General features: G+C 41.7%; 2 protein-coding genes across 4 annotated transcripts in view; both read right to left on the bottom strand.

Moving 5' to 3' along the window:
- Positions 1 to 15756, bottom strand: part of LOC147030173 (transmembrane protein 163a-like) — a 324697-nt gene that overhangs the window by 154691 nt on the left and 154250 nt on the right. For all 3 annotated transcript variants that reach the window (XM_085873962.1, XM_085873961.1, XM_085873960.1), the window contains one exon: positions 643 to 762. In XM_085873962.1, coding sequence (XP_085730088.1) covers positions 643 to 762 — 120 coding nt within the window. The remainder of the gene's footprint in view (positions 1 to 642; positions 763 to 15756) is intronic.
- On the bottom strand, positions 1809 to 2401 carry LOC147030174 (protein GVQW3-like). Its single transcript, XM_085872031.1, is given in 2 exon segments — positions 1809 to 2017; positions 2020 to 2401. Coding segments are annotated over 2 exon segments (591 nt in total).

Below are 15756 nucleotides of genomic sequence, written 5' to 3'. Positions count from 1 at the left end.
TTGGTAGTGGGCTGAATACGCCCGATAATTAATCGAACCGTCGAGGTCGACGAATAACACCGCTCGGTTATCCCGATAGTACGGAACGGGTCGCTTAAGTGGCCCGTGTCCGAAGTCGACCTGCGGCGAGGTGCGATCGCCCGGTCTACCCTCCGCGTGGGTACTTAGGTAGGTCGAATTTGGCGAGCAACCCTATCCCACGCGGGGGCTGATTGGCTCGATCGCGGTGAGACCGAAAGGTCCACCCGTGACTGGTTCCCGGCGTTAGTCCGAGAGGGTCACGACTGGATTGTCCGTCCGGTGGGCGACGTGCCGCGATTCGAGTTACGTGGCCGTCAGCACGCCGGCGGGCGCGAATCCGCAACAATATAAACCTCCCACCAAAATTTTGTCAGGATCGGATCAAAACCCACGGAGCTATGCTCGGGACAGACACAGACAGACAGACAGACAGACAGGCAACAATAACGAATAAAGTGGTCACTTATTTTTTTCGTGAAAATATTTTTTCATGAACCAATAATAAAGCAAGAAATGTCAAGCACTTCATTGCAGATACAGTTCATGGTAAAATGTGATGCTTGCAACGTAACACTGAACATTAATTTTGGTTTCATTCACACATTCCTTTCACTAACTCACCAAATGCAGCCACAGCAAGGGTTAAAGTAACCACCACAGATGCCCACGATACCCAGAGAGCCTGGCGCCGAAACACCTGAGCCTCCTGAGGCTTCAGTTGGCACCGGCTGTCGAGCACATCTAAAAGGGTCAAGGACAGAGAAGGAAAGGGATGATGGACTATAATACCAGCACTGTTGATTCTAAAGATCCCAAGGTATCTTTGAAAAAAGTTGACCATCATGTACATACACTCCAATCAAATTCCAAATTATTTTGATTATTTAGACTTTAGAGGAACCATTCCATTAGTAACATTGCCACATCGCTGAAAATGCGAGAAATGATTCAACCAGCAGCATGGACTGCAGTCATGACAGAGAGAGACAGAGAAAGAAAAAGAGAGACATGAAGAATAATTTCACAGAGAAAGAAAGATCTTAATATGACTTAAATTAGAGGAGTCCAGAATAAGAGCTCAGAGATACTGTAATTATCTTTGATCTGTCTTGCCTGGGTTCAATTTACATCCTGACTATGAACTGTCATCATGGTATTTAATCGGCAGAGTGTTGCATCAACATGTATGCCATCCGAATGGAAAGTGGAGGGTTGGGGCTTGTTAAGCCAGCTTTCCTGTCTGCTCGCATTTACTCTGATAAATATTCTGTAATAAAGATGGTGGTTTACCCAGGGGTTATTAGTTTTTTGTGGCCCAACAAGGAAACACTATACTTTCACTTTATTTTTCAACTTAATCTCCTTTTCTGGAAATGCACTTCATCCATCGGTCCTCGAGCTTGGCTATGCCCATTCTGTAGAAGTCCTTGTTGCACCCCTCCAATAATTCCTCCACAGCTGCCATCACAGCATTGTCATTCTCATATTTGTTTCTTTGCAGAGCTTCTTTCAGGTGAAGGAACAAATAAAAGTCAGATGGGGCTAGATCTGGTGAATAGAGTTTGTATGGCAGAAGTTCATACCCACAGTTAGTTGCAGCAGCCAACGAAAGTTGGGCAGTGGGTGGAGAGGTGCTGTCCTGGAGAAGCAGCACACCTCGGGCCAGTTTCCCCTCATCTTTGTTGGTTAATAATTGCATCCCGCAACTAGTGCATTTCATCACAATTGTATTTGCGAGTATCACACCATCACAACTGCACCATCTACCATTATCACACCATCACAACCTAAAACACAGTCGCCATGACCTTTCTCGCTGAAGATGTCCTCTTGAACCTCCAAGGATTTGGGGAACCTGTGTATTTCCACTGCATGCTTTGTTGGTTGGTCTCAGGATCAAAGTGGTGAACCCATGCCTTGTCCTGTGTGATAATCCGCTGGTGGGAGTCATGAAAATGGACGAACCACTCACGGAAAATGTCGAGGCACGTTTTCCCTGGTCCACTATCAGCAATCAGGGAACCGGCAGTGTTGACACCTTTTCCATGCCCAATTGGTTTGCAAGGGTTGATTGAATCGAACCAAACTTGACACCCAATGTCTCAGCTACGTGCCTGATGGTTGCTCGTCTGTCTTTCATCACTACTTCATGCACCTGGTCCACTATTTCTGGTGTTGCCACCTCAACAGGACGATCTGATCTGTGTTCATCTTCGGTGCTTGTTCTGTCATGCTTCAACTCAGCTACCCAGGTCTTTACCAAGGAATATGAAAGAATATCATCCCATAATAATGCGACCATATCCATATGTATTTTCTCGGGAGACAAGCCTTCCTTGTGCAGGTACTTTATCACAGTTCCGAGCTCCGATTTCTCCATTTTGATTGAATTGTGGGAGGTTCCCTACTTTAAGTCTATGCTCTGGAAAATCTGCAAGCAGAAATATGGAATTAGCAAGATACAGTGCATTATAATAGGAAGGATAGATCTTTATACTCTGTAACTTTCATCATCCTACCATGTCTAAAAGTAGGTTAAGCCACAAACAAACTTATCACCCCTTGTAGAAAGACAAAGAAGATAAAATAAATATAAATACTGATAAAAGATAAAGATTTGTTCCTCAAAGGCAGACTATACTCCACAAAGGCAACTTCACGATCCTGCCGAGCTATTCCCTTGATAACTTTTCGACAGGGTATAAACTGAGTGAGATGTGTATTGCAAACTTAGATAAAATTTCCAATTCAATTACGATAGAAAAATTATTTTAGTCTCTGGTAATATAAAATTCACAATGTGGGGTGAAGGACTTTTACTCCCTTCCCCATTAAATTACTCGTTCCAATTTAAGAGTTCCCCATTTTCTGCACCACCTTCTCCTTCCACTCCCATTATCACCTTTATATTTCTATGTTTACCTCCATGTTTCTGCATTGGTAGTAATTTATTCAGATGTTCGGACCGGCAGGATAGCTGAATGAATGTGCACTCGCCTATTGAGCCGTATAGCCTGTGTTTGAATCTCAACTCCGCTAGAAACTATCACCCTGGTATTTCGTAGGCAGGGTGATGCATCAATGTGTGCGCTGCTTCCTTGGATCGACCTTAACCCAGAGGACTGATCTGCCAGTACTGTGGGTGTTGGGAGATGTTAAATATCCTATGGTCTCCTTTTTGAAGATAGATATCGCCAACACCTCAAACAAATTACAAATTCGTACCAGTCGAACGGCAGGCCTGATTAGCCGGTTCAAGAAAGACTTGCGCTACAAGACTGTTGAGAAAGACGTAACAAAAACGTTTGTCAGCCATCTCCACATGTTAGAGTGAATAATTGGGACTGTTAAAAAATATATGGAAAGAGAGTGAAAGAAAGAAAGAAAGAGAGAGACAGATCAGAAGTTTGCACTGAACATCTGTATCATTATTCTAAATATTCATTATCATATGGCCATATTCTGAATATTCAATATTAGTTCTCCCACTACATCTGGAAGGGCTCCTTTGGATTCTATGAGCATTGAACCCATCGCTTCGCTGACGGTAGTTGAACATCATAACTTGTATATGTTAGAGTACAGTAATCCAGTTTATTAACAGTAATTATTTGCATTATTTTTATTCCATAAATATTTTGTTCACACCAAACAACTCAGCGTTCATTTCAGTAATATACACACTTATTCGTCAAAAAACAATATTATGAATTGGATTTATGTCCCCAGCAATCAGATGCGAAATCATAATTTTTTTCAAGTTGAAAAATACAATTCTCAATGAGTCATGAATATACACAGCCATAAAGTCCGAGCCTAGCGCCAGACACAATGCCGTAATGATGTCCCAGGTGAAAACGCCGTCTTTTACTACAACTTCATCTTACTAAATCCATAATCCCGATGCCTAGCGACTGGCATTCATCCCATCACCTACAGACGTCAGATAGAGTCAGATATATGGGTTGTGGTGTTCAACTGCCGTGAGCGAAGCAATAGGATGGGTTGAGTGCGGGACCCTGGGGTGACGTGCACATCGCGCCATACGTAACTCCTTTATGACATCCCAACAAAAAGAGCGTGGCAGACAGAGGGACGGATGGACAGAGAAATCCAGCTACTTTACTATATAGATTATCATGGGCAATGGAGGTTTCCTTTTTTGCTTGATATACAAAATACCATCAATAATAATAATAATAATAATAATAATAATAATAATAATGGTAACTTGCATTTTATTTCGTTTTACATCTTCATCAGGGCATTAAGCATACAAAACAGGACAAAGGACAATACTGATCATCATGCTATCAACATTATCCCATTTTATTTTCAGTTCAGTATCAATATTATCCCGAACTACTCATAACCAGTTACTGCCATTCATCTAAGGCGACGTGATCTGGAAGTACTATAGACATTCCGGCACACAGGTCAGGACATTGCATAACAAAATTCAGGATTATCAATGAAATAAATTGCATTTTAATGAGAAAAAACAAATTTCATTGAGAAGCAAGTATGGTAGTTGATGTGAAAACAAAACCACGTTATTTTTTTCCAGTAAAATTTGTGAGATTGTAGCTCACATTTCCTTACTGTCAACTAATTATCATTGCTGGCTTACTATCCAATGTACCTTAAGCATGTACTCTATTTGCATTGGTTCTCACTGTTCACTGCATACCTATAGGGATCATTTCTACCAAAATGAATTGAAAAAAAAATTTTTGATACCAAAATTATATTTCAGTGTCATGGTGGTGGTTTTGAGAAAGCATTGTTGTATTGTTACCACCGAAGGTGAAGGAGGTTATGTTTTCATCCCTTTCTGTTTGTCTGTGTACAGAATATCTCAAAAAGTTTCGGACGGATTCGGACGGAATTTTTTGCGGACAGGTTAGGTGTGTGACAAGGACGAACTGATTAGATTTTTGTGAAGTTCTGGATCCGGATCCGACCACTAGAATTTTTGAAGTGATTCTTCACCATTGAGTGATAGGACCAAAAAGGATATATAGCACAATATCTCAAAAAGTTGTTGACCGATTTGGATGAAACTTTATGGATACACTGGGTTTGTGTGAAAAGGAAGAATTGATTCGATTTTGGTGAAGATCCGGATCCGACTACTATAATTTTTAAAGTGATTCTTCAACATTGAGAGATAGGGCTCAAAAACGATATATGGCATGATATCTAAATAATGTATTGGGCCAGATATGTTCTCGGGGATCAGGCATTGCATGACGGGGGTATGCACTCTGCCGAGTGCCCTTCTCGTTCTCACTGTTTTGAGTTTGATTTCGATTCTTGCTTAGAAACCTGGAGAGATAGGCAACACTGGGTCAATTTGCCCATGTAGACACCACTATGGTACCTCAACGATGTTCGTGAAGCTACGGAACATCGTCAAAATTATATTTTACAGTTTGTACAATGTTTTAAACCAAATAATTTATGGAATTACACATGTGATTATGCATCAAGATATTTATGAAACATGCTTATTGGTCTCTGTGAGGAATAACAGGTAAACTGAGTAAAACACATCATCGCTAGCTAAGCTCAGTTAAGTCAAGTTGTAACAATGCTGAACTCAATAAATCAGGCAAATGCCTTTGCAAACTGAAATGCTATTAGTTTGACATTGATAATATTGTTTAGAATTTGCTATCAAGTACGGTTTGATTAAAGTTTATCATGGAACTCGCAGTGAAGAGTCAATGCAAGTCAGCAAGCATATGCGGTTCAATCTCTTCTCTTCAACATGTTTGACGTGGTTGTTTAGTCCAGCATTCTTGGACAACTATGCTACCAAGGGGTCTTCCTCTCAGAGTCAGGATGATTTAAATATACGATAGGTGTTGTGCTTGCACAGAAGATTGTTTTTTAATCACACCACCACCTCAAGTCTTCCTCCATTCCTACCTATAATCTGTCACACCCCCATTAACCTTCCCACCCCCAACCCACTTAGCAAAGTCACCCCTATTAGTCACAGCGAATGAAGCTTCCTTCCCTCTCGTCTCTCCCTTCCCTTATTCGTCCATTCCCAAGCTTGTTTCACCTATTTGTTGTGCCACTGCTTCAATGTCAGTGTTGCCTTCTAGTTCTACCTTCTGTCACCTCGCTCTTCCATGAAGCTATATTTTGTATCTGAAAAAACTCCAGAAATGTCACAGTAATTTAATCCATTTTCAGCTGCCTACCACTTTTTCCGCAAACCTCAAGATCATTATCGCCTGTCATCATCTCACACTTTTACAATTTGTATAAAGGTCAGCTTGCAAATGCACAGTGAAAGGATTTCTGTGCTGAATTAACATTCATGGAGAGGTTTCCATGCCCACCCATTCCTCCTCCAGTTATGTTGCACTATCTCGAGCAATTTCTCTCCCTAATATTTCTCCAAGGGATCAGTGCTGTGGTCAACATGTAATTCCATATTTTTAAGATGTAAAGCAGGCCTTATGGTAAAGCTAACAACAATGGGTTAAAGGAAGTGCAACATTGAAAATAACTGACAAACACATCGAGATCATAATGTGCAGTTATAATGAAAAACAAAATACACCACATGTCGATGCAGCATTTGACGAAAGGTGGGTTTGAGTGAACACCTTGAAAGAATGCAGGGAAGAACATGACATGATCGAATTTGAAAGTTTTTCAAAGTGAAGAAAAGAGAGGAGACTAAAATTTGGAGATGGGCAGACCGCTGAGGCATGGAGAGGGAAGACAAGAGTGGATTATCAGATGAATAGGTTCTACCTAAGAAGCTGCACCAGAATGGAGGATTGATAGCACAGGTGGTGGGAAGACTGGATGAAAGCTTGGGAATTTTTTCTCAATCATTCCCACCATGAATGGTTTTCTCTTGCAACTGTGGACTCACTTATCCTCTATTGTCGTTTTCCTGTGAAGGTAATTGATTTTTAGCTTATCTGGAATTTACATTCCAGAGAAGGTATTGTCATCGTGCACTATCCGTTCGTCCCACCTGTCTCCTTTTTTGACTCCTTGTGCCAAACTGCTAGGCCGAGCTGACTGAAATTTTGCAGCGGCGTTCGTATCTTGACTGGTAAAAGGAGTTGCAAAGCTCGTTCCGGTCAACTGACTTTAACTAGGCCAAAATGGCCGACTTAGTAAATTTCTTCAAAAATCTTCATCTCCAGACCCACCAGTCAGAATACTACCAAATTTGGGTTACAACATTAGGATAGGGTCCTGATGTAAAATTGCAGAGGTCATGCTGATCACATTACCAGAAGTGTGTCAAAATGGCAGTCACGCAAATTCCTTCCAAAATCTTCTCTCGAACCACCTGTCAGAATGCGAACAAATTTGGGTTGCCACATTATGGTAGGGTTGGGATGTTAATTATATTGTGGAAGTAACGCAGATCACATGACTGGAAGTGTGTCAAAATGGCGGACTTGGTCAACTTTTGGGAAAATTGCATTAATTCCTTTAAAAATGTTCCGCATCAGACCCACCAATCAGAATTCTACCAAATTTGGGTTACAACGTTAGGCCAGGGCTCAGATAAGCTGCAGGTCCAGTGGTCCAATTTTTGTTGTTTATTTGTTTGTTTACAGGGTCTTCATGTTTGGAGCTGAATACACAAATTGTACATACACACGGATACAAATACACGAGACAACACCAGCCTCAACTTCAGATGAGGACCATCACTGAGCTTCTCAGAGCACTCTGGATACCAGCGACAACATATTTTATGACATCGCTTTCCTCTTCACACTCAGAGGAGCAATGCATGAGGAATTTCCTCCCTCCCATGAATGCAAACCCTTGGGGTTTGTCCATGCACTACCCTTTAAATGCAGTGTCAAGCAAGGAGGCAGCACAAGTCTTCAGTAAGACTCAAGCATGGTCAAAATCAAACCAATGACCTCCCAGATTCAGAGCTAACACTCAAACCATAATGCCAGAGTCTGCATCCTCAAATTTTTGTCATATTTTGATTTCCATTCTATGTTGTCATTCCATAAGTGTTGCAGGAAGCCGTGGTTGCCATAGACTCGCCACTCTCGGCACATTTTGTCTTCGTTTAATTGTTTGTGTGTTTTATTCCACGCATTGGTCTTGCAGGATAGCTGCAAGGTGCACATATTTAAGCTGCTTCGCCCAGCTACACATCTCAACCCAGCTAAAAACCATCACCTTGATGTTTCACATGCAGGGAGAAGTGCACTGCTTTTCCTGCATGCAAAATTTATGTGCACACACTGATGTGTGCGAAAGGGCATTGCGCTGTCTACCAGCAGGACTTGTCTGCAAGCAGCGGGGGCAACAGTAGATATTACAGATCCCATGGTGTCTTTTGCGTAGAGTCGGTCAGGTATTGCCAGCACCCTGAACAAATTGCAAATTCCTGCCCTGACTTCCTAAGTCGGAGTGGCGACCTATCCGGGATTGTAACCCTAGCCACAGAAAATGCTTCCGCAGCACCTCCGCTCCATGTGAAGCAAGGTTCATGATATATGATAATGTGTGCATCATTAAGTTTCACCTTATCATCCAGACTTACCTTCAGATAAGCACAGTCACCAATGCTGGTAAATGCGGAAGTTGGATTTAAATTTAAAACCTTAAAATTTTTATTGGATGAAGCCTTCTTCCTAAAAGCAATTCCTAGATGTAGAAACTGTATTCATTATGTGGTGTGCGAGGAGTCCAGTATCGCCAGAAGGAAATGTGGGCAGTGTTTTCGAAAGCAATTCCTCAAGGGAACTATGTCTCTGTGCTTCTGTTCCATTATTTACACGTTTGTATTCGCTCAATAAGGGGGAGAGTGGGCAGGCTGATTGCTGCAAGGAGGGGATTGGAGGAAATTATGTGCATCAAGGGATGAAAATAATAGTGAGTCGTGTGGGTATGACTGCGTAAGCATTGTGAATTATATTTCTAATTAGTCAACCAAAGGTCGATGGGGTGTGTCACACAGCACAAGAAGTTTCACAAAACCTTAATCAACGTGTAGTGATTTTCCACACCTTGTTTACTACTGCATTTCTTATTTTGTGATTGCATTAAAAACATATCATTCGCATCCTTTTATTTCCTTGAACCAAAAAAGAACAAGTTTATCAAAACAAAACCAATCAAAATGTGATTACATTTGTTTGTAAAGGGTTCGATTCAACACCATTTTGAGTCATTGAGTGGATAGAGGGAAAATGATAAACAAAAGTTCAGTGTGTATTGCAACAAGATGCCCTTCTAGTGCGTTTATGGTGCCAACTAGTACAGTCAGATGTGACCGCAAAAATGAATGTGGTTTTAACTCTCCACCTCGCCAGGAAACTACTCCTTTAAATAACAAAGGGATAAATTTCCCAATTTTGTGGAGGCACAATATATTTTCAACAAAACATTCACAAAGACAAGCTAAGTTTTGGGGTCTGTACAAATAAGTCCAGCAAACATTCTGTTGGAATGCAAGACAAGGATATGTTGTATTGTTATATGGTATGGCATGCATATTCGATAAAGGATGAGAAGATTACGACACATGGCCGAGAAGGATAGCCAAGTCGTTTACACACTCGCCTCGAAGCTGTCTAGTCTGGGTTTGAATCAAGACCCAGCTGTAAAACTGTCATCCTGGTGTTTCACATGCCAGGCAAGGCATCCATGTGTGTGCCGTCGCTCGGATGGTCGTTAAACGTGTGTCCCATCTGCCAGTATTAGTAGGCGAGTGTTAAAAATCCCAGGGTGTCCTTCGTGAAGAGTAGGCAAGCTATTGCAGGCATCCTGACTTTCATCCACCAACTAATGCAAACAGACTGGTCATGCTGGAATTGCAATACAACCTAATTTAATGAATGGAGAGTATCAAACTTGATTCTGGATGAATGGATAGTTTACATAGAGGGAGTAAACATCTACAGACACTATCAGATGACTATATAGGATATATAATGGACAATCACAGAGCCGATGAAGATACTGATGTATAGATTAAATAAGTGGGATTCATTCAAGAGTCGATAATAACAGGAGAAAAAAAACAAAACCTTGAAATAATTAAATAAGTCTAGGCATTTCATGAATCCATGGCAGTCTAGTATTTCATCAGCCGTTGTTCCCCTGTCCGCCTCATACCCCATGAGGGGCATGAGTCACCCTCATGCTGGGACTACATTTTCAGTGCTTTGTCCCAAATTGAAAGGTTTTCATCATTGCTGACAATAAGCTACAGGGAAAGAAAACTGGCATTAAATTTTCTAATTGGATGGAGTGTACACTGTGATTTTATGCTTGGATTTGAACGATAAATAATGTCAGAAAAACATCTATTGTCTATTTTTTTTATGCTGGGGAAAATTACAGGTGAGACCAGGTGAGGTACAGTGTGGCAATGAGGAGATAGCCTGCTGCTGTCATTGTTATCACTGCACCCTTGGTGGAAGGAGTGCACTGCTGCCCCATTTTAGTAGCATGTGTATTTGTGTTTGGACTGTCTCCTGTGTGATAAAAAGCTACGGTGTGCTTTTAACTCGACATATTTTGATAAAGTACAGTCAGCAGTGTGCTAATGGTTTTTTGCACAGTGGTCTCTTCCATTTTACCAGCATGTCCCATGCTAATCCATATATACGGTCCCTGTAGTTTATAGAGTTACTGGGTAGGGCTCAGAGTGACTCATAGTAGACATTTGATTTGGTGCCTGAGATTGAATCTCAAACCAGATAGAAAGTCACCCTGGTGGTCTGAACGCGGGGCAAGGCCGCATCAATGTGTGTGCACACTGTCCCTCGGAACTACGTTAAACCGAAGGATCAGTCTCACAGCACTTGTCGTTAGTGGAGGTTAAATATCCCACAGTATCTTTTATGAAAAATAGGCAAGAATGCCTGAACTCCCATTGATTTCAGGTCCAGAAGAAAAAACATGGGTTATTCCTTTAAAAAAGAAAGGTTATTCACCTCATGGATGCCTTCATATAAATAAGTACAGTCTCATAAAAGGAAGCCTGAGAAATTATGGCTGGCAGTCAGAGAATAATTTTGTAACAGAGCATTTATTAAAGATAATTGGATTAAATTGTATGATCTAATCATTACTATACTTCATGGACCGGTGTTTGTTTGTGTTTGTCGTGCTACTCCTCCTACAGTTCTGGGCCGATTCCATCCAGCCTTGCGACGTAGGATCAGTATGAACTCAATTAATGTATAGGGGTGTTTTTTTTTTATCTTTGCCGGTGGTCTTGGGGTGGGCGCAAATTCTCTATGTTAATGTGTATTGTGTCACACCACCTCCTGGTGGGGGAGGGTATTACAAGACTCCACCATTTACAGTTCAGTATTCCTGTCCACACGTTTCCAGTGTCACGACGTGTTTTGAATTATAGGAAGTATTATAGTTGGTATGTTTCTTTTTCATGCATGTAAAGGCGCTGTCACACCTTGACGTTTTAGCCAGCAATGGCAACGTATAAAAATGTATGTAAAACGTTGGCGTACGCTGAAGTTTTGAGGTTTTTTTTTTAATGTTTTGGTCGTATTCATTCGTATGCATAACATATTAGTAACGGGCACAGAATGTTTCGTTGTGTCATAGATAAATTATACCAACGAATGCTTAGCCTGTTGTCGGCGTTCACAACCTTTGCCCAAGGATAGTTTAACTTAGGTATAGCGCGCTGCACGTATCGCCGCCAAACTCATGGCGTAGCCTGTTAAAAACCTGCCGCACGCCGATTTAAATCATAACCGCCTGAAAATTGGAAGTGTCAACATCGCAGTCACACCATGACGATTTAGCCAGCGTATGCCGACCAATGAAAAATGTGTGTAAAACGCTGGCACACGTCGAATACGGTATGGGTAAGTTGTGTATACGTTAGGAGCACGCTGAAAAACGAGGAAGTACGCTGTCATATTCCGTGGTACGTCTAGTTGGTCGTGAAATTTCAAGCATGCTGAAAATTTTACGACGTACAGCTCACAAGTTGCACATGCGCTGGCATAAGTTCTCTGCACGCCCCGGGATCGTTGACACACGTCGGACACACGTTACTTGTAAGTTACCCATAAGTCGAAACACGTAGAGGTAATGTTTAGCATACGCGAAACTTAATTTTTAACCTATGAGTAACGTGCTTTGAACCTATGAGTTGCGTGCTTTGAACCTATGTGTAACGTATCTCAAATGCACATTGTCGTATGTAGACGAATTTGATTGACGTCTTCCGGACACCACAGAACTTACTGAACGTATTTCTAACTTACATCTACCGTATAATGGCGTATTGGCAGCGTTTAGGGGAATTGGTATATACAAATGGGCTTCACAAGAGGAACCCGTCAGTGTTCCAGACTCCATGTTGAGTAGATGTCAATGTCAGTAGTATCAGTAGTAGTAGTATTAGGTGAGCGCGTCAGGAGTAGTAGTAGGTGAGCGTGTCAGTAGTAGTAGTAGTAGTAGTAGTGGTAGGTGAGCGTGTCAGTAGTCGTAGTAGTAGTAGTGGTAGTGGTAGTAGTAGTAGTAGATATCAAGTGATAGTGGTAGTACATGATATCAATATACAGCTCAAGCGAACCGACAGTAGTAGTAGTAGTAGTAGTAGTATTGGTAGTAGTAGTATGTCCATGTCAGTAGTAGTATGTGAGCGTAATGGGGAGGGTGTGGGTGATGATGGATCCTCGTTGCGTCCACGAAAAGGAGACTACTTTGCACCATTGTTCGATGTTCTTTTTGGTTAATTTTTTTTTTCTCATTCCCACGATGAACTATTTTTTTGTTTCAGTTTTAAAAGTATTCAAAACGACTTGGACAAATGCATAATGTACTAGTAATGAACACCGAACGCTTCGATAACTTACACATAGGTTATACCAACGATTGATTAGCGTGTTTTAGGCGTCCACAACCTATGCCCAACGATAGTCTAACGTATGCATAGTGTGGCAGCGTATCGTCGACGATTCCGTGAGGTTTTCTATTCATAGGCTGCAACTTCCCTTTTAATAAATGGCTGTCACTCGCCTATTGTTTTTGGACGCTGGTGCTCGGCAATTGAAATAGTTTCCATTGAATGAGTTAAATCACTTCCACTGGACTATTAAAATGATTTAATAATAATGCTTGGTTATCCTTGGACCCACTCTGGCTCGCAGCTCGTCGAACATCGCTGGGGGCATTCGCAGGAAGTTGATGAAGGATGCATGGTCCTCGTTCCGGAGTTCCACAATGAGCTGGTCATATATGCCGTAATGGCGTCGCCTCCTGATCCATGGTCTCACCCAGTTCCTTCTCCTCCATTCATGTCTTCTTCACCCGGCTCTATTGGTATGCAACTGGTGCAGTGTCAACTCGATGAGGTCATGTTGATGTTCGAGGACAGGTAAGTATTGTCGTCTCAGCGTTGCCGTATCCTCCATCTCTCAGAATGACATGGACATGTACTCACCACGAAGTCTAAAAACAGACGGGTTCCTCCTGCAAAGCCCCTTTTTATATACCAATTCCCCTAATCGCTGCCAATACGCCATGATACGGTATCTGTAAGTTAGAAACGCGTTCATTAAGTTCTGTTGTCGGCCTGAAGAGGTCGAATACGTCGACATACGTATTTGTGCGTCAGACATGCTTTACAAATAATTCCCAAGCACGTTACTCATAGGTTATAAATAAGTCACGGGTACCCGAAACATTATTTTGACGTGTTTTGACGTATGAGGAACTTTCAAGTAACGTGTTGCGAAGTGTGAACAACGATTGTGTAGCGTGCATACAAAACGTTACTCATAGGTTAGAAATAAGTTTCGGGTACGCGAAACATTACCTCGACGTGTTTTGACTGATGAGTAACTTACAAGTAACGTGTGTCGACGTGTGTCAACGATCGCATAATGTGCCTACAACTTATGGCCAGCGTAGCGGAACGTGTGAGTCATACGCCGGCATACGTCATAAAATTTCAAGCATGCAAAAATTTGAGGACAACCCAAAAGTACAACATTTAAAGCCAGCGTACTACGACTTATGGCAGTGTTTTTCAGCATGGTCTTAACGTTTACAAAACGTGCCCATAACGTATTCGACGTGTGCCAGCGTTTTAGACAAATTTTTCATAAATCGGCATACGCTGGCTAAATCGTCAAGGTGTGACAGCGGCTTAACCTGGGGTTTTTTCTGGCCGATACAGAGCTATCAGTTGCCTAAACACCGCCCAAATACAGGTATGTGTCAGAAGAACGTGTTGCATGATTGGAACAAGATCGCCCATCGGGTGCGTACTCTGCTTGTATATGTAAAGTCCAGTTAGTTTTTGGACTATGTATGCAATTGCCGATGCACTGCCTTCACCCCATTTGTTGGACAGCTCGCCCACAATCAAAATCATGTGCCAACATTTTGTGAAGCAGCAATAGGCCACAGGCCTGAGGCTTCAGGTGTCAGTCCATGGCCCAATACAATTGGAATTATCCCAGGTACAGTGGCTTCACAAAATATTTACACCCCTCAACTTTCGTAACATTTTGTTGTGTTAGAGCCTGAATTTAAAATAAATTAAATTTCAATTTTTTGTCATCGATCTACACAAAATGCTCCAAAATGACAAAGTGAAAACATTTTTAGAATTTATTACAAATTGTTTAAAAATGAAAAGCTGAAATGTCTTGTGTCAATAAACAATAAGTATTCAATCCCCATAATCAATACTTAGCACAAGCACCTTTGGCGGCGATTACAGCTTTGAATCTTCTTGGGCATGTCTGTATCAGCTTTGCAGATCTGGATTTGGGGATTTTCTCCCATTCTTCCTTGCAGATTTGCTTAAGCTCTGTCAAGTTGAATGGGGAGTCTCAATGACCAGCATTTTTCATGTTTTCCAGAGATTCTCAATAAGATTCACAGATTCTCAATCGGATTCAAATCGGGCCACTCAAGGACATTAATGTTCTTGTTGTGAAGCCATTCCAGTATTGCTTTGGCTGGATGCTTGTGGTCATTGTCCTGTTGGAATGTAAATCTTCGCCACAGTCTAAGGTCTTTTGCACTCTGAAGCAGGTTCTCCTCAAGGATTTGCCTGTGTTTGGCTCCATTCATTGTTCCCTCTATCCTTACAAGTCTCCTCGTCCTGTCACTGAAAAGCATCCCCATAGCATGATGCTGCTACCATCATGCTTCACAGTTGGGATGGTGTTTGATGGTTGATGAGCTGTGCTCAGTTTGCACCAGATGTAATGCTTTGCATTCAGGCCAAAGAGTTCAATTTTCATCTCATTAGATCCCAGATTATTTTGCCTCATGCCTGAAGAGTCTTTCACGTGCCTTTTTGCAAACTCCAGTTGTGCCGTCATGAACCTTTTTCTCAAGATTGGCTTCCGTCTGGCTTCTCTCCCATGAAGCCTATGCTTTCCTATGCAGCTGGGCATCCTATGCTTTCCTAAGCCCATGCAACTGTCATCAGGCTGAGAAGTGGGAAGAGTCCGAGTAGTTCCATATTCTTTCCATTTCCTTATGATGGAGCTCACTGTAGTTTTGGAAACTTTCAACACTCGAGAAAATGTTTCACACCCTTACCCAGATCTGTGCCTCTTCGCCTATCTCGGAGTTCTATGGACAGTTCCTTAGACCTCATGGTAGAGTTTCTGTGCTGACATGCATTGTCAACAGTGTGACCTTATATACAAAGGTGTGTTTCTTTCTAAATCATGTCTAATCAATTGAATTGTCCACAGGTGGACTCCA

This window comes from Eptatretus burgeri, chromosome 3 (assembly GCF_056783735.1).
Source record: "Eptatretus burgeri isolate ZD-2024b chromosome 3, Ebu_testis_v1, whole genome shotgun sequence".
NCBI lineage: Eukaryota > Metazoa > Chordata > Myxini > Myxiniformes > Myxinidae > Eptatretus > Eptatretus burgeri.
The sequence above is the reverse complement of the archived record's forward strand: the minus strand, read 5'-3'. Positions and strand labels throughout refer to the sequence as shown.